This window comes from Choristoneura fumiferana, chromosome 23, assembly GCF_025370935.1.
Source record: "Choristoneura fumiferana chromosome 23, NRCan_CFum_1, whole genome shotgun sequence".
Taxonomy (NCBI): Eukaryota; Metazoa; Arthropoda; class Insecta; order Lepidoptera; family Tortricidae; genus Choristoneura; species Choristoneura fumiferana.
This window is the reverse complement of record NC_133494.1, coordinates 11,434,078-11,458,130: the sequence shown is the minus strand read 5'-3', so window position 1 is coordinate 11,458,130 and position 24,053 is coordinate 11,434,078. Positions and strand designations below refer to the sequence as shown.

General features: G+C 39.4%; 2 protein-coding genes and 1 pseudogene across 2 annotated transcripts; 2 read left to right on the top strand and 1 right to left on the bottom strand.

Annotated features, from left to right (window-relative positions):
- LOC141441232 (chitin deacetylase 1-like) overlaps nt 1–2,348 on the top strand; it is a 4,700-nt pseudogene extending 2,352 nt beyond the window's left edge.
- Nucleotides 2,349–2,472: 124 nt separating this feature from the next.
- On the bottom strand, nt 2,473–3,621 carry LOC141440810 (U6 snRNA-associated Sm-like protein LSm7). The gene is made up of 3 exons (XM_074105357.1): nt 3,432–3,621; nt 3,165–3,348; nt 2,473–2,703 (listed from the first exon to the last, which is right to left on the bottom strand). Exons 1-3 carry the CDS (start codon nt 3,462–3,464, stop codon nt 2,564–2,566), a joined length of 357 nt encoding a protein of 118 aa, XP_073961458.1. The 5' UTR covers nt 3,465–3,621; the 3' UTR covers nt 2,473–2,563.
- Nucleotides 3,622–4,787: 1,166 nt separating this feature from the next.
- On the top strand, nt 4,788–22,938 carry LOC141440844 (protein brunelleschi-like). Its single transcript, XM_074105411.1, has 17 exons — nt 4,788–5,161; nt 5,872–5,962; nt 6,922–7,143; nt 7,728–8,026; nt 8,953–9,129; nt 9,521–10,153; nt 10,531–10,695; nt 10,992–11,152; nt 11,776–12,013; nt 13,805–14,298; nt 14,571–14,881; nt 15,749–15,830; nt 16,657–16,781; nt 18,058–18,227; nt 18,787–18,981; nt 20,997–21,204; nt 22,613–22,938. Exons 1-17 carry the CDS (start codon nt 4,972–4,974, stop codon nt 22,842–22,844), a joined length of 3,993 nt encoding a protein of 1,330 aa, XP_073961512.1. The 5' UTR covers nt 4,788–4,971; the 3' UTR covers nt 22,845–22,938.
- Nucleotides 22,939–24,053: the final 1,115 nt, after the last annotated feature.

Sequence of the window (24,053 nt, the reverse complement as noted above, 5' to 3'; positions counted from 1 at the left end):
CTGTCTAGTTGCTCAAAAAATCTGAACAGAACGTATGTGTATTCGTATATGCAGTTCAGTCATTTTTTAAGCACATCGACAGTTCGATGTTATGTTGACGACTGTACGCAGGTAGCTTTACGAATAGTTACGATATCATTCCCTGTGTTTCATTCCTATAGCGACTCATTTTTGTGTGTGCATTCTTTAGTGAATGTAACCTTTTAACAGGCGCTTTACCTACGTAAAGAAAAGACGATTACCTACTGTTTATTGTCTGCGAGACATCTTTGACTCTACACTACATGTAACTAGACCGTGTGAGTGATTAAGTAACTGTTATGAGCTGCGATTGTTGGCTAGAAAACGTTACTTGTGTTTATAGCAAGATGCACAAAGTTAGTAATTACGTAATAATAGTAGTAAAGTTGTAAAGACGTCGCTTTTCTACCGATTTAAAAATGTAAATTATTTCCGTATGTCGTTCATATCGACACGTGCAAATTTGTTACCGGTTATCATTTTATTATTTCCGAATAACGTCATGCAATCGCATGTCATGCGTGTAGGTTTATGTTCACGAAGCTTTTTCTAAGAAAGTTAATGGCTGGAAAAGAATCCTTAACTAGTTAATACTCGTACCTATCGTATTTATAGTTTGAACAGTCGTTTCCGTAAATTATTCCTGTAGGTATGCCTGGTTATGACTAGACAAAAGTCCTTTAGTGCTGGTTTACCTACACAGCGCCAGTAAAATCAGGCTAGTAGGTAGTATACCATTTCGGCGGTCGATGTATCCCTTGTAGTGACTCGATAGCCTCTCGGTTTTTTCGGTATAACCTAGAAAAAAAGAACAGAGGCAAGAGGTTCACCGCACCGTCGGTCGCGCGTATTCGTGGCGTATTATGGCCCGTTAGGCATTATCGCTATATATGCTGTAATATTGCAACTGAACTCTCTTTTTCAGGAACTAACCAGTACTGTCCGACTCGCAGTTACGCTGGCTCGTGGGAGATGGTAATCAACCCCTTATAAATGGCGATACTAGTTGCACCACTCTCCAATACTGCCCGAACAAGTTAGTCGACAAAGATGTCTATGATATCCTCGTGAACAACTTCAAGAGGCATTACTTGAAGAATAGGGCGCCGTTGGCATACATTTGGACTCGAATTGGCTAAGGAATACCGAGTATTTGAATGCGTTTAAGGTAATTAGTGGACCTATTAATTATGTGGCTATTCTAGAGATAAACTCGTCTCGACAGGTCTAGATAATAAAGAAAAAACCAAGGGCGATCCATACCGTTGTGGGCACGATGGGCATGCCCCTGCACAACCCTAATAGACTTATGATGACACACTTTCACGGTCTATCGAGATACTTGGATGGCCAATGTCTTGATGCGCGGAAAAAGGGAAATAATGAAATTCAAAAGTCGTTCATGCATGAGTCATGATTGTTCATGGGCGAGTTCACGCTCCGACTCGCACTTGACCGATTTTCGGGTGGCTGTGACCACAACCTTTTTTAAGGTGATCCGCGCCTGGAAAAAACACGTAACGATACCATACCTAGTGTGGTGTCCAATAGTCATGGTCATGGTGAAAATAATAAAGTGTGGTAAGGTACAGTATAGAGCGCCTTAATATAGATCTACATAGTTTTACAGGAGTTTTTAAAAGTTAATTATAGGATACTTAGTGGCATTCAAGTAGTGTTCAACTTTTAACTTTCTACCAAATATATTTATTTGACTAACTTATTATTTGACTAATTAATTCTGTTGTAGATGTAAGTATATTTTTCAAATCCATAACCCTCACTTTTAAAATGTCAGACTGTAGGTCTATTTCTGTTTCATTTACATACTAGCAACTTCTACTGGTATACTACTTTTTTTTTTTACTTACAGAAATTCCTCACTGAAGTAATGAAACTACCAGACGTGTACTTTGTGACATATAAACAAGTTATTGAATGGATTAAGCAACCAACTGATCTGCTTCAAATTAAGAGATTTAAGCCTTGGCACTGCAAAAACAACACCTTTGACGACATTGAGTATGCTTGCCACAAACCTAAGACATGCAAATTAACATCAAAAGTACTACAACATGATAAATATATGATAACCTGCCATGGATGCCCACAGAGCTATCCATGGATAAGAAATGAATTTGGCTTGGATTGACTATTTTCTTAAAACAAAGCAACTTAGTTACCAGAACAAATGGAGCAAAGAATGAATAACATGAAATGACTGTTCCATAGTATTATTTAATGTAATAGGACTTTAATGTACTTGTTAAGCATCTGTGCAATAATTTATTTTTCATAAATAAGGAATAAAAAAGCTTTTTTTTTATTGAAAGTCCATTTGTGCAATAATCCTGGATAACCTGGTAAAATAAATCTTAAATTAAGTTCAGCTCAATGTTTCAGGGTAATCTTGATTTAATTTGTGAGTTATCCAGGTTCATTTCACCATGAGTGAGTCTCTTGGTAGTTTCATGATCAAAGAAACTCCATTTGGCCCTTAAATTATTTAATGTAAGCTTATACATTTATTTATACAGTACATTTAGCCTTCCTGCGTGATGAAAGGGTTTGGAATAGCTTCCATGCCATCCATGGGACAGATCAGAACTACTGAGGTGCCTCGACAGACAACTAACCCTAATGCTCTTGTGTCTTCTAGTAGTTTGTATGGGTCATCAGGATCTGTGAAAGAAACAAACATATTAGTTAATTGGTTTACTTAAAGTCTGAAAGAAACAAAAAAATAAATTATGTAATCTATTACAACAATAATAAATTTGGCCCTAAAATATTCCTAACTGTGGAGTTCAAGGTACCGTATAATAATTTGAAAAGTACAAATACTCACCAATCATTAGCAATGAAACCACCTGGCCAAGCGTGACTAGGATTGTACACTAAGGGTTCCACACAGTTGTTGGTATCCTTGAATACAAAATCCCCTCTTAAGCAAAATGTATGTATATGGTGGGATGGGGGGCTTTTTTATGGTAACTAACATAGACAGACAGGCAAACATAAAAAATGAGTTAAAAGGAAAGTAAACAAACCTTTCTAACAGACCAATTAAACTCACATTGCACTTAAAAATGAACTTCAGAATAAACTAGACTATTTAAATAAGCAGTCAATGGTAAACAAACCTCTAAGAAATTCAGTGGTGTTGTCGAGCACGAGATTAAGCAGCGGATCATAACCCTTCAAGATGCCGGCGGCTTCGCGCCCACCGGCAAATTTCACGCGTATGCTTTTCTCCAAGTATTTACTGAGATCGAGAATGGACTCTTTTCTTCGCTTTTCTTTACCATCCCCTGCACCTTGAGGACCCTAAGAACAAAAACAACCTCTATGGTTTATGGATTCTCTGATGTAAGAAATTCGTATTCAAGTTCTACCAGGTTTTTACTTACTTTTGCCTTATCGCCACCCTCTTTTGATGCCATAGTATTGAACTTTATTTAAAACAACAAATCGTCGCCTTATTGCCGTAACAACTACACGGAAATCGCTAAGTTTATAAATTACAACCCAAATTAAAAATTTCAAAACATTAATTTAAGGTTATGTTATCTGTCAAAGTCAGATCACTTCGCTCGCTTGGTGCTCTTGAGTTCTAAACGGAATCACAGCCGTTTCAATTTCTTAATTAAATCCTCGTCAAGTACGCAACATAAATCTTGGTTAAATTATGCATCAAATTCAAAATGCCGTTGTACAAAGCAAAATATCAAATTTGAGAACTCAACAGAATTATGCTGAGTTAGAATTAGAATTTCTAAACGAATCATTAAACAGAGTTGCCAGCCGCATATCCCTTTAAATTTGCGAACGAGTTCAACCCGTCCCACAAAGCAGCAAGTGAAAGACAGGGAAATTAAACCCACGCCACGTCGTCCGACGTATGGATCTATATGCAACTGATCACATTAAAAAGGGACTGATTAGTACTGACACGCGTTTAATGGTGTGTCGCAAGTGTGGCGTGGCGTCGGCTTTTAATAGCATGTCCGTGCCTCGCTCGCATAACGGCAGACAGCCACAATAAAATAAATTAATTAATTTATTTTTAACACAGAGGCGTCGTGACGTTTAGCAAAATGTAGACGTCGGTCATGTTTGTTTGGCAAAGCATTTTTGATTTCCAAGACAAAAAACGTGAAATGAGCTATGTTGATTATGTAAAAGTGTAGATTTAACTAGACGTCTAATAGATTTACTGTCATTCGGTGCAAATGGAAAATGGACAACTCGAAATTATACCACAGAATAAGTATACTTACTTAGTACAAGTACAGAAGGCACGATTCTTATGTCTAAACGTCACTTTTGTACGGCAGTGAAGTGAAGCTTCTGTACTTGTACTATTACTTATTTTGTGGTATAATTTCGAATTGTCCGTTTTTCATTTGCACAAAATGACAGTAAATCGTTTAATAGTCGCTTTGAGTATTTATCTAGAATTCTAGATAAATACTCAAAGAATAGTCGTAAGGTCGTCACGCACACCCTGACGTGGTCGTGGTCGCCGTTGTTGTCATGTCATCACTTAACACTTCCCATTGTGTTAATAAATCTGTAAAGGTTTGTAGTATAATTTCCCATTCTAAACTATTTTTATGACTGGTACATTTTTGTCTAGGTCCTAGACAAGATTTTTTAGCAAAATGGTTTTGTTCGATCTTATATGCGGAATTTTAATTTTTTTATATGCTCACCCTATTTCTGACATTTCATTTTCTGACGTTTTCAAATTTTCAATGTTTGGACGTTGACGTAAACAAGAATATATACGCCCGTAAAGGATACCAATTTTGCTCTTCAATTGTGCTATTAATTAAACTTTATTAAACCAAATCATTTTACTACTACTTGAGTTTTGTGATAGTATCGTATCCTTCGCCTATATAACGTGGTAGCGTAGGTAATCAATCGTGAACTGATGAGATATCAATGCGATCGTCAGTGAGCTACATCTTGTCTCACGCGCCCGGAGAGTCCGTGATGTCGCACCCCGACTACGCGCAGCAGGCGCAGCACCACGCCTGCCTGCTGGTGCTCGTCAAAGGCGTGGGGGGCATGCTGAAGAACTTCAACAAACTCTGGGAAAGAATTCAAAGGATCAACAACATCAAAGTTACGGGTAAGCTACGAGACATGACCTTAAATTCCACAAAGACGGGTCTTTGCCGCCATCCAGTTATTCATCCGTTGTAAGTCATCCTGCCAATTTAGATTAAAGATAGAAAAACCCTTTATTTCACATTAAAACATACACAATCAAGATACAAAATGATGTATTATATGTCAAGCGGAACTTAAAATTAAAACATTTTCCATTTATTATGTGTGTTGCAATAGGACCATAGCTCAGCCACTTTGGTCATAGAAGCAAAACACTGGTGTTCTGGTACAACATTTAGCCAGAAATTTATGAACTAATCAATCTTGTGCCTACATCTAAAAACACTTAAAGTAATGGAATGTGAAAAAACATCATAAATGAAGAACCTTTGCTTTACACTGTCTTACATTGCATGATAAAGTATATAATTCTTTATTTATTTTAAACATGAAGAATCAAGCAAGGAACTTATTTACTCCAAGACACTAGCTTGGTGAAATTAACTTCATTTGACTTGTTGAATGATCCCTTAAAGTTAATGAAAATCAAAAATAAAATATTACAAACTCATGGTATGGTATGCAATGGTAATTCCAATGCTTACTGATACATTATATAAGCAACTACACATCCTGACTCTTCACATTATTCTGGTAAAGTAAATGCAGATCATCTAGCTAGATCTCAATCAGTTCTGTTTATCCTACAGCATTTTCTTTTTATGTTAGACTCCAGTGGACAGTCGAGGGACATCTGGGTCCGTTATGTCCGTGACTACCCTGTTGAAAACAATGACTGGGGCGACTTCCAAACTCACAGGTAATGCAGCAACTAATAATATTGCTTTAATCTAGCCCTTGCTTCCATTTCAATGGCTATGTTTTAAACTTTTGAGGTCAGTCCAAAAAAGCAAGCACTCTTTCTTTGCCTGCAGAACTAGATTTAGAGGTCTAGAAGCCATGAGACAATTCTTTTTAATTACTAATGGGGGGGAGACAGAGCGGTAACCCGCATTTCCTTCCCTAAATTTGGCCCTGTTTGGCAATCCTATAGGCGTCAGTTATAATATCCTATTAGAAACAATTGTATGTCTACATATAAATTTGTTTTTCAAATGGGGTTCTCAACACTCTATATACTACACATGTAGCTTGTTGATGCCTTTAAGTGTAAAAAAGGAAATTTGTATTATATTACAACACTATTCTCTTACAGATAAATGCACTTCTTTACTTGACTTTTTTTTTTTATTCAATTGGATGGCAAACAAGCAAGTGGGTCTCCTGATGGTAAGAGATCACCACCGCACATAAACATCTGCAATACCAGGGGTATTGCAAATGCGTTGCCAACCTAGAAGCCTAAGATGGGATACCTCAAGTGCCAGTAATTTCACCGGCTGTCTTACTCTCTATGCCGAAACACAACAGTGCAAGCACTACTGCTTCATGGCAGGATTAGCGAGCAAGATGGTGGTAGCAATCCGGGCGAACCTTGCACAAGGTCCTACCACCTGCAAACACACACATATCAATCAATCATACCAATTATCTTTAAAATTAAAGATACATGTAAAGTTGAGTAACATTTTGAAAAAAATCACCATAATTTACCTTACAAGCGTTCAATATTGGTTTTCTACAATAGTTTGATTACAAATATTATCAATACATACAATAGATGTCAAAGAATAGTGTTCTAACAATTAGTAGATATTTTTGTCATAGCCCTTGGCTGACATTTGTGCTAGTAATTGCAGTTGTACTTTTTATTTGCAGGCGATTACTTGGTCTTATAACACTGAGCAAGTTCAACAACCAAGTAGAACTGAATGAAGTGTGTCGCGTCCATGAGTCCCTAAAAGTGAAGTATTCTAACACCCTGTATGACTCCCGCGCCTTTATGTTTGGCCCCAACAGCAATATGAAGAGGCCTGAGCAGGAGCCGGAGACGTATAGCATATTTGAAGATGACAAGTCCAAGGCAGGGTCCAGTGATAAGTATGTTGTTACTCTTACTAAAAATATGTTTTTTTTTTCATAATTCGTTTCGTTTTTATTGCAAGGCATTTTGATGACAGCACATTTTTGATCGTACCATTTTTAATGCCTGACAATTTTGTCATGGATTTCATTAACAAATTTCAAGTCTCTAGTTGTAGCAGTTGAAATTTTGGAATTTTATCCCGATCCTGTGAAAATGTCGGAATAAAAGTAGGCATGCAATGTAAACGTCTAGCATACCAAATTGCTTCTTGTCCTTTTGGTGAGAAGGAATAACAAACACACACAAACTTCCGTATTTATAATATTAGTAGAATTGAGTGGGTTCTATGGTTTAAAATAAGTTTTTAATTTTATCGTAATTGTAATTTAATTTTTGTAGTTTTTAATAAATTTTAATGTAATATGTGTTTTATGATAACACTGTCTGATATTGGATTTAATTTATTAAAATGTGTTTAAAATTTAAATTGCTCACTATTTATGAAGTAAAACGAAAATATTTTGTTCTGCTTTATTTTGTGGCTTTTACATGGGTCAACGCGACCTTGATTCGTTTATTACATCTTTCGTGGTTTCAGAGCCTCAATACCAAGCGAGCAAGCTGACAGCCTCTCATCAGCCGAAAGCTTTCCTCAATCAGCTTCCTCCGGCGCTTCTATCCCAATCCCTGAAGAGAACTTTACAACTCCATCTAATTTCAAGACGCACGCCATGTTCTATGGCGAGAACGATCCAGTGCCAGATCTAGAACATAATGTGGCGGAACTGATCAATTCCTTGTTCTGGGTTGTTGAGTCCAGGCGACTAGAGAGGTCAAGGGAGAAGTTGGAGAAGGTTTCGCTGCTTTTAGCGCCGTTTGAGAAGAAAGATTTTGTAGGTTAGTTGAGCATATTTATTAAACAGTGACTTAACTAAACAGTGTTTCAGGAGGTACCAGATGTATTGGGCACCAAATCTCATCAAAATATCATTTAATAGTACATTGTGTCTTAAGGGCGGTAAATAAGGAATTACGAACGAGAGTCTATTAGAAGCCCGAAGTCGAAGACTAAATGAGTCGATGTTCGTAATTCTAGTACCGCCCGTGCGACATACAATGTTTTTCATCACATTTGCGAGTATAATTTTATATTTTTATAAGAAAAAATATAATTGTTCCAAATATTGGCGATACCTTAGGCTGCGCTCTTGGCAGCGTCGCCCTCCCCCTCCCGCAGCATGTGCCTGAGCCGCGTGTGCATGTGGTCCTGCTGCTGCACCATGCGCAGTACGGGCACGGACTCATTTACCGACCTTGGGCTTCATGTAAAGAAAATTTGTACGCGCAGTGACACATTTACCGACTACGGGTTTCATGACAAGCACATTAAGGTTGAGGGTTTTATTTGGGGGGTTGCAATCAAGGTAGCCTTCATGTTTTGACACTGTTTACGAGCAAGTGTGATGAAAATACACTGAAGTAGATAATTATGTTCCAGCTCCAATGTTCGGGACAAATCTTACTTTTAGAAGATGGTCTGGTCATTAGATATAAATGTGCATGAAAAAAACTACACTAACATTATTTCATTTTCCTAGCCTATCTCAGCACTGATTTCTTATTGGTGGAACTTTTACTTAGAAGTATTTTATGAAACGAACTGTCCAATGACGATAGGGCGACGGTAAAAAGATAAAATGGATACATTTTGCTTCACTTTGCATCTCGTTCACGCAAAAGCATTGAATAGGAGAGAAGGTAATGGCTATCGTATGATGCAAAACTTGTGTGTTTATCATTAAAAGTATCTTTAATTTTTACAGGGCTCGATATGGAGTCGCGCAACAACAAAAAGCGGTGCATGGGACGCGTAACAAAAAACTTAGCGGATTTGACGCTACAGGCTGGTTTAGTGACAGAAAGTTTGAGTCTGTACCATTCATCTGCTGAAATATTGAAGTCAGTTAACGATTGGCTCTGGCTAGCTGCTGCTAACGAAGGTACATCAACTGATATTATTTATAATTAGTGCTTAAGGCCCAGGCTGAAAACCAGAGCTGGAATAAGCAGTCCAGCATATGCTGAGACTGGCACCTATTGCCTCAAAGTGATCAGTGTACTTCTTTTTATTGTGTTTGTCTGTAACTTGTAAATGTTTTGTGTGCAACAAATAGCATATTTTTTTATTATTAACCTTCAATTAGTTATATGTGACAGATATTTGTGATGCCATTTTCTCTGTTTATTTTTTGAAATAAACAGTGACGACAACAGAGATATCAGTAATATGAAACATCAGAAATTTATAAAAGAGTGGTGAATCAGGCTCTACATAGACTAGTTTTCTCTTGCTGCCACAATGTATTTTTTTTTAAATTACGGTTATTTCAGGTCTTTGTGCTGCCTCAGCCATAATACTCTACCCGCACTTAAGAAACCCAACGCCTTTACAAAGAAACGCCAGCCTACAAGAGAGTTCGCCGAACAAAACCAAACCGTTGTCACTATTCCAAGCCCAATCCGAGCCGTTCAGAAAATTCAAGACTACCTCTTCGCCTATCAGGTCTTCTAAAACCTCTAGCCCTATAAACCCTCCCAGCGAGCTAACACCATCGTCCTCAGATAGTATAGATACGTCGTCAAGGCAATCAGAAACTGACAATGCTGACTCTGAGTCACTCGCTTCTTCAAGCGATATTGAATACCAAAGTCAAAAGTCATTAGGCCCCGAGTTGCCGTCTATACCGCGACAATCACAATCGCAAGTAACCAACCAGTATCTTCTGACAGTAGACGATATTGACGTTAGATACCGTAACGCTATAATAGACTACAGTAAATATCAGAATGCTGGTATCATAGAGACTGAGGCGTGTTTCAAAGCGGCCAGGATATCTGTTGAGCAGGGAAACTATCTGCTTGCGTCGGGCTTCCTTCAGAATGTTATGTTTATTAACTTGACGCTGAGCGAACAGGAGAAGATACAGAGATTCGACACGCTCGCTGAACTATACAAGGAAATTGGTGCGTATTCGTATTAAGATAAAAACTATACTTGAACACGCTTAATTGTTGAAAGATATAATTAAAACAAACCCCTTAAGTTAGCTGATATTCAAGATGATGTCGGATGGATATTTGGCAAATTTACCGTCGTTTCGCTTGAATGCCTTCTAGAACGCCCGCTAGAATGCTCACTAAAACGCTCCTTTTTATTTTATGAGCTTTTACCCATAATGTAACATTCGCTGGAAGCACATTAAAAAACTAACTTACCCACACACTCGTGGCATGAACTTCCGAATTTTTAACATTAGTAGGATATCTGTATTTTTTTTATCATAAGAGGGAGGCAAACGTGCATGCGGCTCATCTGATGGGAAATGGTCATGTGTCTGCAGGTTTCCTCCGCAAAGCTGCCTTCTGCCAGCGTCTGGCAGCCACCCGTCACGTGAGCCACAACAACCCCAACCCGGACTGGCAGCGCTGTTATTACCTCATGCTGCACAGCTTCCCCGGACACAAGCTCAGCCTCGACCCTAACTATGTCATGCAGCATCAAATGGGTGTGTAAGGCTGTGATTCCATCCGTGTAAATAAATTGAAATGGGTAGAAACTGAACAAACTTTTTTTTTTTTTCGTTTATGTCAAATTAAAATATCAATGTAAAATTGGAATTAAATTTAAAATAAAAATGCTATATATAAACATAGAAATAATGATAAAATAACATACTCGTATAAATAGTATTTGGTTCAATGTGCAGTAAGTACCTACACCTATGAATTTGAGATAAAATGTATAAACAAAAATGGTGTAGGCATGATCGATTCAATGCAAACCCCAAGTTATGTTGTTCAGGATGGCCGGTACTTCAAATCCAGCTACTCCACGAGCTGAAGGAAGCGGCGCGCCGCATGGGGCACCCGGCGCTCGCCACGCGGCACGTCACATTTCTACTGCAGACCATGTGGCCGCACCTGTCACTACAGGAGCGGAGGGACCTCGCCATCAGACTGCAGGTAAGAGAAGGACAAAAAACGGAGTTCCGCACCAACGTGTCCATACTCCAAGAGCTTGACACGCAGCGTCTACCGGCCATAATAGTACAGACGCGCACACTGCAGCACTTTGAATATGTCTCCAAGCGAGATGGCGACTCCATAGAGTGGTGCAGGGAAGAGTGGAGGAAATCAGGTCGCGTGGCAGATCACCTATGCGCTGGACTGACCATTTGAAAGCCGTTGTAGGAAACCGCGTATCTGCATGATGTGCCAGACAATCTGCCAACAGGATATGGCGGGAGATCGTACGGAAAGCTATCTGCGCCTCTACCACCGACGCGGTTCCACTACGCGGATGCCTCTTGTGACCACGACCGCTCTGCCAAAAGCGAAATGACAAAGAAGAAGAAGTGAAGGAACGGCACGTCACAGCCAGTTTAGTAGCCATTTTAAGACTGCAAAGTCACTCGCTAGTCTTCCCCAGAACCCTCTCCCCCGATATCATTTGTTCTCTCCGGCAGTTGTCAATCAAAAAGTGCTCTGTGACTGCTACTTACACGGTTGTTAAATAAAAGCGACTGTCGAATCTGTTGCGAAATAACTATTATGTAAATATGTGACGAAAGTACTATTATTTCCAGGCAACATCAGCCCAGTGCGAAGGCGGCCCAGTCCCGCTTGTCCTAGAGACGGGCGAAGTGATCCCCCCAGCCAACCTAACGCACGTGCCCCAATGCTCGTCCTTCGGGCCGCGGCCGCCGCCGCCGGCGCGCGCGCCGCATCTCGTCAAGTGCAAAACGCAACAAGGACCGTTCATATTCACACCGATACATTTTGGCAGCTTGGAAAGGAAAAGCAAGAAGGATGAGGGGAAAATGGGTAACATTTGAATCAACCCTTAAACATTTGTAAGCCAATCGCAAGCGAAATTGTAACGTCAATGGGACCTCTCGATACTATCGCCATCTAGTGATATTTCGTCGTTAAAAAAACCCTTATTGATTTCACAAAGAATTCAGGGACTCAGATATTCAATTGACAGATTTAAGTATTTGAACTTGAGGTTTATCCGAAATGTTTGTAACTGGTTAGAAAAGGTCCTTGATTTTGTTTATTTGTTAAAGTTTTTAGGGTTCCGTACGCAAAGGGTAAACAAGGAAACCCTATTACTAAGACTTCGCTGTCCGTCCGTCTGTCCGACTGTCACCAGGCTGTATCTCATGAACCATGATAGTTAGAAAGTTGAAACGCTATAACAATAAATACTAAAACCAAATAAAATAAATATTCAACCTTAGCTCCCATACAACAGACGTGATTTTTTTGCCGTTTTTTGCTAATGTCTAATGAATGTTGTATAGATGGTACGGAACCCTTCGTACGCGAGTCCGACTCGCATTTGGCCGGTTATTATTTTTATTTTATATGAAGTGCTTTCGCACATGAATTCCGAAAAACTCAGAAATTACATTTGAAATTTACCACGAGCTTTACGGTGAAGGAAAACATCGTGAGGAAACCTGCACAAACCTGCGAAGCAATTCAATGGTGTGTGTGAAGTTCCCAATCCGCACTGGGCCCGCGTGGGAACTGCGGCCCAAGCCCTCTCATTCTGAGAGGAGGCCTGTGCCCAGCAGTGGGACGTATATAGGCGGAGATTATTATATTATTATTATTATGAAGTGCTTTATAGGAGACGAGGGCATGCGCCGTGCAGTTGATTTCTTGTAGTACATGTATTCGATCACTAATAGCAAGGGGCAGGCAATAGTTATTTGTGCAACAAGAGAGAAAAGTCGTTTTTTGGTGCGAGTGTTGATTTTGAATCGCGAGTAAGCGAAGGATTCTACAATTGAAACAATTCTATCTTAGAATCCTGAGATCAGCAAGGGATTCAAACACACTAAATGCAAAAAAACTTTGGTCTCGTGTGACACATACAAATTTTCACCTAAGCAGCGAGAACATTTAATTTAAATTAAAGGTTAAAATAAAACCACATACAGAAGACAAAAAATTTCAAAAACTTAAAAATATAATCCGATTGTTAAGAAATAAATATAGTACTTATTTAATCATATTTAAAGCTTTTTCTCGGAAATGATTCACACAGTCGCCATTACATCTTTAAAAAGTCACTTAAGAATGCCAGGCAACAATCAAAAGTCTCCGGTAAGTACACAGGTTTTGAATATGGAATGAAAAAGTATAAAAATAAACCTTTAAACATGAAACTACCGTGAGACTCACTCATATTAAAACCCGGATAACTCACGTCTTAAATCGAGTTTAGCTCGACATGTTTCGGGCTAATCCGTAGCCCTTCGTCTTCGGAGCAACGCGACTCAGCGGCTGCTGCGCGTGTTATTTTGATTTAAGACGTGATGATTATATTTAATATAAACCTTTAAATATGATTATTAGGATTTCTTTATTTGCAACTTGCATTCAATTTGACAAATAATTGATCCAACTAGGCAATATACGGAACGCAAAATTACACAGAAATACTTTTCCATCATACGTATCGAAAAGTATGAGACTATGGCCACTAGCACATTTCGTAACCAACCGTCGCCGTCGCGTATCATGTGTCATTTATGCATTTGACGTTCCGTTTCTGACACGTTTCTATTACAGTCTTAGCTAATACGGTGACTTTTTTTACAGAATATCTTTGGGTAGAAGACGACATCTGCGAAGTACAAATGAAGCTTACAAACCCACTGCCCTTCGAACTGAAAGTATCCAACATGCGTCTTCTAACCTCAGGGATTGTATTCGAATCCATCCCAGAAACAATCGTTCTGGCCCCCGACACGCCCACTACAGTGAATCTCCATGGAACCCCTAAAGAAGTAGGCGAACTGCAAATATTGGGTTATTCCACGCATACTCTTGGCGTAAAGTCGAACTGTAGACTCAAGAGCATGCCTATGCCAAACAAATTCCCAGCTTCATACACTATTGAAGTTATTCCCAGTCTACCCACAATCACTATTGAGACAACAGTGGCGCCATCTGGGAATCTCAACTCGCCTAGCGAGGATAATGTCGGCAGCGTTACTAACATTTCATTGTATAATGGAGAGAGCACGGAATGTACTATGCAGATAACTAACACTAGTAATGTGCCCATTGAGTATTTGGATCTAGCTATACAGGTGAGATTTGAAAACAAAAAGTACTCCAATACTTTCTTCCTTGCGTGTGAATCAATCTCTGTTAATAAGACAGAGACACACTTATATAAAAAGTTACCGCTGACTTTCTTAGGTTGCAAATACTTGTACAGTGTTGTAGTGCTTTGGAAACTATGTTAATCGAGGGGAGCATAATGTTCATCACATCACACTATAAACGTTTTATAATGATCTGTTTTACCAAATGCCAATAATAGTCCCTGTAACTCACTAATTTTCAAAACTTTCCACAGTCAAACGCGGACACTCAGCTCCAATCAAAAGTGTTCCAATGGTCCAACGATGAGATACAATCCCAACTGCCCATAGTGCCCAATGGTACAGCCTTAATATCGATGAAGTTGTACGGGGAAGCAGATTTCCTGGATTTGGGCGGCGTGGGCGGCGAAAACATGTTCCCGAACAGTTTGACCTCGAACTATCCGTCGCGGGTGGGGTCGCCCGTGCCCAATGCTCAGACCTCGCTGCCCACACAGAGCTCCAATCCTCAAACATCCCTGAGCAGCGGGCTTGTGCCTAACAGAAATCTCTCTGGGAGTTTCAGGTAATGTGTATACCGACAAAATATGAAATAAAATGTACCTAACAGTTTCGTAAAAATTGGAATCCTGATTCCATTTGTACTCATTTTGGTTGTAAGCTCCGGTTTCTACCATAACCAGTGTTACTGGAAATGCTCACGTGCTCATTCATGCACATTTCGAAGTTTTGGCGATTATTGGTCGTATTTCTATTCGAAGTAAGTAATGTGATATGATAACTTTTGAAGGATAATTAGCATAACTAGAACTTGTGACTCTATTGTAAGAGGTGTGTGCTGTCACCTAGCGTGGAATAGCAGAAGTATAATTTACAGCTACTTATTTATAAAAATAAGTTTTTTTTTGCTGACTGCACTTTTTGTTGACATCACTTGCATTTTCATCTAAACTACATATCCATACCAAATTTCAAGTCGGTATTATTAACCATTGAGTAGCTCCCTCCTGCGGAGTTGATCCTAGCAGGACCGCCATGATGTCACTGCCAGGTTATTGTATTGTCACCAAATTTACATAAGTATGCTAAATTCCAAGTCAATCGGACCACTGGAAGTGGGTCAATTTTAGCTTCTAAGATTTGACCCAAACAAATAAATAAACAGGGCAAGCTAAAGAAAAGCTTGTAAAAAAAGTATAGCCATCACCCGGTAGATGTCTCCAAAATAATGCAAAGTAATATAAACTGTATGCGAAATTAAGCTTTTAGATTCAACACGGCTGAATACATGACTGTACTCCCATTAACGCACATTGGTGTGACATTTTACTGTTTTTTTACACATATTATCTTCGGTAAACAACCGCCTAATGTAGGTAAACCATGTCTGTTCCATATGATTCAAGTAATAATGAATCGTTTGTTTTTAAAGGTCCTCCAATTCCCACACAACCAACTGGTCAGCTCCTATATCAGTGATGCCGCCTTCTCGGGGACGACAGATCGAGACTCAGGTTAGTAACTACTTCAGTTGAAGACCATCATTCGGAACCGGAACCTCATTCTCAATATTTACCCAATCACAAACGTGATCTTGTCAAACGGACCTCACAATACCTGCCCCAGCTTTAGGTATATTAAAAACCGGCCAAGTACGAGTCGGACTCGCGCCGACGGGTTCCTTACCATTATGTATATACAATGAACTAAAAGAATTTCCTTGCTCACCCGCGACCTTATGATAGCTAAGCTTATGCAAAATATGCGTGTTCATGCAGTTCCTCCACCTCCACACTGTAAGAACACACACAAATCACACAAACCCATCTATCACCTTCACCACACTACACTGACGCGTTTCGAACTCAACCAGAGCTCATCTTCAGAGTGACACAATCGTACACCATGCTACCAGCATGTTCATTACATGTCTTGTTATTATAGTCATGCAAATGGCAGGTCTTAAAGGTCAAGATGCATAAATTTATGACTTTACGTCGTAGTTTATAGTTTATGATTACCTTTACGTTCCATGTTATTTCAGGTTTGATATTTACACCCAATAAATTATTTGTTTCTGGCAATATATGGGGCGTAAAAGTCGATTTTTTCAAGATATCAAAATTTTAACAATACAGATCGATAGAGCTTGAAATTCTGAACAAAACTGTATATATAACTCATTTTCGGTATTTTGTCCTTTACGCCAATTGAACCTAAAGGTATCGATATATACAAGAATTGCTCGTTTAAAGGTATTAGATTAGATAGATTCATAGATAGATAGTTTAACTTTTTTACATTTAACACAGCATCAATTCAAATTGACCGTTTCTGTAGGTGATAATTAGATACTCCGGCGGCAAGGGTAAAGAGATGCATTGTCGGCAATCCTCGCTGCAAATCAACTTGGAACTGCTGCCTAGCGTCTCCATAACGCATTGGGATGTACTTCCTGCCGAAATGTGAGTACAGATGCATTACAGTGTTTTCTGAGACATTAAGCCATTAGAATCTATCCACATGTATTTTTACGCGCAAACTATCGTGCGATCATACGAGTAGATCAAGTCTGTGTTTTTAGAATTGCTTCAGTAGTATGGTCACGGGCGTTTATTTGTGACCCATTTCGTCAAAAATCCTTTGAATTATCATACAAAAATGACAGATATTCGATCTTATACTCCATTTATTTTAACATTTGAAACTTAACGGTACAATTTGGACACGTTTTTAAATGAAAGTAAGTATTTAAAATTGTGTTAATTTCTATGATAACAACATAATAAATACAGTTAATAAATATACATGTACGTGTTTTTAGTCCGTTTGTGTTCGAAATACCGAGAAACGTGTGTTACAATTTGACCGTTAATTCAAACCTTAAATTAAACGGAGTATAAGTGGGTCACAAATTAACGATCGTGTCATACGACCGGATAACTAAGTTGTTAGTGACTCTGATTACGAAGCTAGCTATTAAGGGTTCGATCCCCGTGACGGGCAAATACTTGTACGAGTTATGATGAATACGAATGTTTGTACTTGAGTCTTGGATGTTTGAATGTATTTATTAAGTATATATTTATCTATAATATGTCAGTCTAACCGTTCTCTAGCACCTATAGTACGGTCAAGGACTTCAATTCATGATCATGAGCCATGGTGAACCATGAACCATTTCACAATAAACATCATATTGACATCGTATTAATTAACAATGAAAATCGTGACAATACAATATGACTTTTTCTTTGAAAAGGTTCCATTGTGGCCTGTGATTCGACCAACATTCAGTAGTCTGATGGCCGATGGGGTCAGAAGGTTCTCGAATGACGTCCGCGGACCGAGAGACGAGCTGTCGGTAGGCCTCCAACAAGATGGAGCGACGACCTGGTTATGATCGCGGGATCGCGGTGGATGCGAAAAACACAAGACCGGTCTGAGTGGAGAGCCTTGGGAGAGGCCTATGTCCTGCAGTGGACGTCTTTCGGCTGACATGATGATGATGATGATGAGTAGTTGGATTGACTTGAAATCTGGTAGTGACATCCTGGTAGTCCGGCCAGGATCGTCTCCACAGGACGGAACTCTTCAACGGTTAATGGCATCGACTTGAAATTTGGTATGCAAATGTAGTTTGGGTGACAGTACAAGTACAGTCAAGAAAAAGTACAGTCAGCTAAAAAAAAACTTGTATTCTAAATGTAATTTTTACCAAAAACTTCTGATAACTTCCAGCCCTAGCCAACTGTATCTAGTGTTAGACGTATCGAACTTGACGGACGAAGAGATGGAGTTCCACTACGCACCGCAGAAACGCATTCTGATAGAGAGTCGCGAGGCTTGCCGCGTGCCCGTCCCCCTGCCACGGTGCCCCTTCCGTGCGCCCGCCTCCCGACAGGAGGAAGGTAGGAATCTTTTGGCTGACATCATTTCCTTTATCAACAAACTAGCTGTCGTCTGTCGTGTGAGCTTAAAGATTTTTATAAAAAGGTGAATGAAAGGACTTACGACTAAAAGCTGCATCAGTAACAGAGGTGACCACAATAAAAAGTAGAACTACAATTTTTCAAGAACTGCTTTAAAAATCTAATAGTTACGAAGATCGTGTCACTCTCGTTTAATTTGTTCTCTGTTGGTGTGACACTATTTACCGGCCCGGATAATACCGACCCGATTTTCCTGTACATACAAACTCATGTCAAACTGTGTGGTAAATAATGTCACTCCCCTATTGTATACCGTTGCGTTCCGAGGGGAAGGGCTACTTACCTACGTATAAAACATTTTCTGTCTGTGTCCAAATTAATCTAGAGCTGTTGCCACGGCTATATCTATTCCTTTTTCACACACAACAGGACCCCTTTCAGCCAGTGCTTTTCTATACTCTACTGCTGGCCAAAGCCCCCCTTCTAGTGTTACTTATCTGGGGGCTTCCACCTATTTATTCTCACAAATATTTACCAGAAATGGAAAACAAATCGATAAGTACGGGGACGTCGACGAACAGCCTGGAGCTGATGTGTTCGGAGCACATCACTAACAACGTCGCGCTGAGCTGGAGGCTGATGCAGTCCGACATTAGCGGCAAGGCGTCCGTCAAGGGCATTACCCTGTCGCAAGCTATGATGGACATCGTTCGCATGTCGCCTTTGAACTGGGGTAAGTTTGTCGATGATTGACATCTACATAGAGCGCCATAATATGATGGTGTCCTTTAACCGTGAGAGTATCTTTAAAATACTTTCACCGTTATTGTGTATGATTATTCTATGTTTATATTATCAACGTAAGATAATAATACAAATAACTGTAAGTGGAAGTAAGTAGGGGGTCCCCAAATATATTACAAACCGAAGGGGGCTGCGTAATGAAAAAGTTTGTCAGACTAAATACATGAGGGTATACGTTATGCCTATCCAATTTATTAAATGTGTAAACAAACCGATTTCATCAAAATTCTTGTATAAACGTTATTTCTTGATTGAAATTGAAACGAAACATGTGTATAATCTGTAATAGCATAGACTAGCGTAGAGATGGTGGAAAATTTGACATTTTAAAAATCGATTAATACTCGATTGAATAAGCGATTATTATTTATTTACCTTAAAATTAAAAAAATAGTTAGTTCTTTTATTATTGAATAAACAGTCTTTGGCATTAAATCAAGTATTGTAAATAATAAAATAGACAAAAAATACGTTGATCTATTAAATTAATAAATAATCGATTTACTGAACAGATTAATTATTCTGCAATATAGTTGGATTAATGGCGTCTTTCTTTACGCTTGTTATAAATTGGATTGGAATACAATATAAGTGCAAATGCAAATTTTTACAAGTATAAACTGATTTCGTAAAAACTGTATCATTATGGGTATCGTCGGTTTTGTTAAAACTTTTTTATGCCAATTCACTCCTATCGTAGCGTATTCACTCGTATCGTATAAAACAGTTTTTGAGATCAACTAAGCTTGTATACCAAAATATAATTCGAATGACAATATCAGGGACAATCTGTTTGCTAAAAGTTTCTGAAACGGACTGACTTTTTCACGTCAAGCACGTAAGTTTTTGCTCGAATCAAGCGCACGAGTAATATTTACCTCGACGTTTCGACCACATTGCAGTGGCCGTGGTCACGAGTAGACTCCTCTTCAAACTCTAGAGGTGAGACGTATTTACTGGAAAAGGTTTTTGGAATAGGTTTTGGCTTGGATGCGTGAGTACGCGTTCCCGCCCGCGATTCTTTTAGCGTACGAGTATTTAGGAGTACGGCGGCTGACAACGTTCCGCCAACTTGAAAACAAGCATTTAAGTACACTTTTTAACTGAAAATTTTATAAAACTTGCTGACAGTCCTAAGCCTGTACAAAGTATGAAGGAAAGTTTTTAGTCGGTATTTAATATAAGTTAAAATTAAAAAAATATGAAGTGTGAAAACTGAACTGTGACGTGGAATTCAGTAGTTCGACATTCGTTAAACTACTAAAACTAGTATGGTGTATATGCAATCACGGGAGCGCATTTACGGGAATCATTTTGTTTACGCAATGAGTCAATGAGGGCTATCGTTTTTGTCTCACTAGATGGCGCACTGTAGCGTGAGGTTTTAAGTATGGCTTTCAAAGTCTGTTATTACGGCGTGAAAACAAAGTTAAGATTAAAATCATATTTAATACACCTTAAAACCATACCATGAAAATATCGAGCATGTCACAGTGTTGCATAGTCCCGTTTTGTTCGGAAAAAAGGAGGACAAGTTTCCGAAATACAAAACTGTCTCAAAACACAGACATTCATTGCCCCGGAACGCATATTTGCTATAATTAATTTCAGATATATCAAAATATTCACAAATTTATTCTAATTATAAATAATCCCGCGTAGCTCACCCAAAAAAACTATGAGATTTGACATTTCGGAGACCTCACGCTACACTAGCGCCTCTAGTGGCGAATTCATACGCGATAGCCCTCATTGAGTTAAGTACTCGTAGATACTCGTGGACCTAGTCTTTGGATCTAGTCTTTTTGTGGACGCGTACTCGCAAGACTCAGTCCGCGTTTTGCCTAGTACGTCTCACCTCTATCAAACTCAAACTGCTTGACCACCTCAGGACCTCTTTATACCACGTGCCTATTGTATCTAAAACACTCTATACTTTTGCAGAGGTGAGCGTAAATTCACAATGCATCAAGCCACAAGAAGAGTACAGCTGCACGGCAGGCGAGTGCCTCTCGCTCGGCGTGGCGGTGTGGAACCATCTGAGCCGGCCGCTGCGCCGCCTCTGCCTTTCCGTACAGTTCTACCAAGACTATAACAACGGCGTACTTAGCTACAAGCTGGATAATCGTGTCGCCACTGCTGGCAATAACAAGTGAGTACAAAATAAACTTCGACATCATCATCCCAGCCTATATACGTCCCACTGCTGGGCACAAGCCTCTCAGAATGAGAAGATTAATAAATAAAAAAAATAAAAGATTTACCCCCTGTTTCACCATACGGATAAATGTGATATCGTCTCTGTTTGTTTTGTTCGAATGGAGACGGAGACGGCATCACATTTATCCGTCAAATAGTTGGTGAAACAGCCCCTTTTATTCAAGAGTTAGTTTACATGTCAATTTATAAGACACAGCGATATTATAATAAAACTATAGACCTTTGAAACAGTCAACGAATCAGCTTATGCTCGACTTAAGTATCTTGGCTAAGGGGCGCTGTTTTCACGTAGTATATTTTTAATACAACGTTAAAATATGACCGCCTTAAAATTTAAAGGCTGAATACCTAGGGCACCTACGTAATGGCAAGCATGCTCCATCTTGGACTATATCTTCGTCTTCCATAAGGCATGATTGTTGCAAATACCTCAAAGCGAGCCAAAGGACCTCGCGACGAACGCGAGCTTGGTGTTTACATTCGCGCTCTCGCTTCATTCGAGTTTGAACCTTGTGCTGCGCAGGTTTTAAGCTCAAAGACACCTGAAATCGCCACGAGAGTGTAAGCAGGAAGCTCATTTACCATCGATCACGCGATCTGTGGGCCGAGATACGAGACGAGGCGTAAGGCGAGGCACGAGGCGAGAGTGTAAATGCCGCATGACAGTGAAAATTAAGGTGCGGCCACATGCAGTCGCTCTTCGCTCGATTGCAGTGATAAATGTGGTCACGTGACCCCATTTTGAAGGTGATTTTGTACTGCGACTCAAAAAAGTAGCGTCAAGTCGCCGCGTCGAGCAGCAGCGACAAGGTGGCTTCTTTGCAGGAATGATCTTGGCCTTGGAAGCTGATTTCTTAATCTCATTTAGTAGCAGTTGTGGCAGTGCTACAAATAAAATAAATTGGAGTGAGTGAATGAAAAACGTAAATAACAGTGTTTTTTGCCAAAATTTAAGAGGTTTTTTTTCCAGCGATAATGCTCAACATTTTCAGCTCTATCGCTATATGTCACGTGACCAGATTTGACACTTCAAACGAGCGTCGAGCGGTTTCATGTGGCCGCGCCCTTTGACCTCATGGAAAATGCTAGTTACGCGGTATTGCACTATCACCGATGATATATTTCCATAGAAAATCGTTGCCATATTCAGGCATCTTACGTCAAAAATGTTGCAGTTACGTTAAAATTGGTGCCCTCATTTCATTTTCATTGTTTTATATCGGAATATAAATGAAAATCGTATTAGTGACAAGATCGTGGAACTCAATTATCACCAAAATTTTGCATTATGTAAATAAAACAATAATAAACTTTGCAAGTTATACATTACTTACTTTCAGAGTTCTACTTACTACACTGCCGGAATCAGCCAAAGCTTACCACGAATGCACTGTCGTGTTTTTGACGCCCGGGGAATACAAGATTGACATCCAGTGCTCTACGACTGAGCCAGTGTTAGATGACCCCGCTCCGCTGAGGGACTCTGACCAGCAGTCACTGATTCAGGGTTGCGCGGAAGTCAGTCACACTTGGCGGTTCATACCACCCGTCGCTATCAGTGTAAGCGATTAGTTGTTAGGCGCAAATATTTATTGATCGTTATTTATTGTATATTGGATTGATGTTTATTATGTTTATCGGAGGCTCATTATTAAAATATATTTTTCATTATTTACAAAATTTGTTTAATTTAATTGACTACCATCTGTTTAGCTAAGTAGTTCGAAAGGTTCCCCTTACATGCCTCAGATTTACATGCAAACGAAAAAGTGTAGCTAGTCCTAGCGCCATCTAGTGAGCAAATATAAAAACTCCAACATCCTGCAACACGCTATCAAAGTTTCTCGAATCAAACGCATAAATACAACTTCCAACGCTCTTCTTTCACTTTAGAAAAGAAAAAAAATATTAGAGACATCACTATTTCACTAAACTAAAAGAATTTCCTTGCTCACCCGCGACCTTACGATAGCTAAGCTACCAGTTGTTAGAGTCTAACAACTGGTAGCATGGTGTACGGTTGTGTCACTCAGAAGATGAGCTCTGGTTGAGTTCGAAACGCGTCAGTGTGGTGTGGTGGTGGTGATAGATGGGTTTGTGTGATTTGTGTGTGTTCTTACAGTGTGGAGGTGGAGGAACTGCATGAACACGCATATTTTGCATAAGCTTAGCTATCGTAAGGTCGCGGGTGAGCAAGGAAATTCTTTTAGTTCATTGATATCGACCTCCGCAAAGTAACGCCTGATTCAATAAACTATTTCACTATACAAAACGAAAAAAGAAAAAGCTACTTATGTGCTCGAAATGGTCCCGCCTCAGCATAACTAGTAGGCTCTCTAGGCCTACCTCCGCAAAATTTTACCGCTGTCATAATTCATAATAATTCATATCCATGTCGGCGGCAAATTGTGAAATCCGCCAGATCACTAAATATCTCTAGGCATATCGTGATCTGGCGCCATTCATGATTTGGTTAAGTGACATCCGCACAGGCCTATATCGTTAAAAAATTACCGTTTAACGATTTGCCTAGTGACGTTTAGACAGATCATGATATTCCTAGGCATATCATGAAACGCCGCCATATCAGAATTTGGACTTATAAAATTTGAATGCAAAATTAATATGGAGCCATGATAGAAAAATTAGAAGTTCATGATCAAAGAATAGCTAAGGTTAACCTTTTCGACGCAATAGACTCATATTATACGCACCTATACGTACCTATACGACCTATACATACAGTGTGTTACCGGCAGCCAGGATTTTTAAGGGAGGTTA

Coding starts and splice junctions, on each gene's coding strand:
- LOC141440844 (XM_074105411.1), top strand. CDS start 4,972: ATGCGATCGTCAGTGAGCTACATCTTGTCTCACGCGCCCGGAGAGTCC. Junction 11,153..11,775: donor ACCTCGCCATCAGACTGCAG/GTAAGAGAAGGA, acceptor TATTATTTCCAG/GCAACATCAGCCCAGTGCGA. Junction 12,014..13,804: donor GAAGGATGAGGGGAAAATGG/GTAACATTTGAA, acceptor CTTTTTTTACAG/AATATCTTTGGGTAGAAGAC.
- LOC141440810 (XM_074105357.1), bottom strand. CDS start 3,464: ATGGCATCAAAAGAGGGTGGCGATAAGGCAAAA. Junction 3,349..3,431: donor AGGGTGGCGATAAGGCAAAA/GTAAGTAAAAAC, acceptor TTTTGTTCTTAG/GGTCCTCAAGGTGCAGGGGA. Junction 2,704..3,164: donor CACCACTGAATTTCTTAGAG/GTTTGTTTACCA, acceptor TTTCTTTCACAG/ATCCTGATGACCCATACAAA.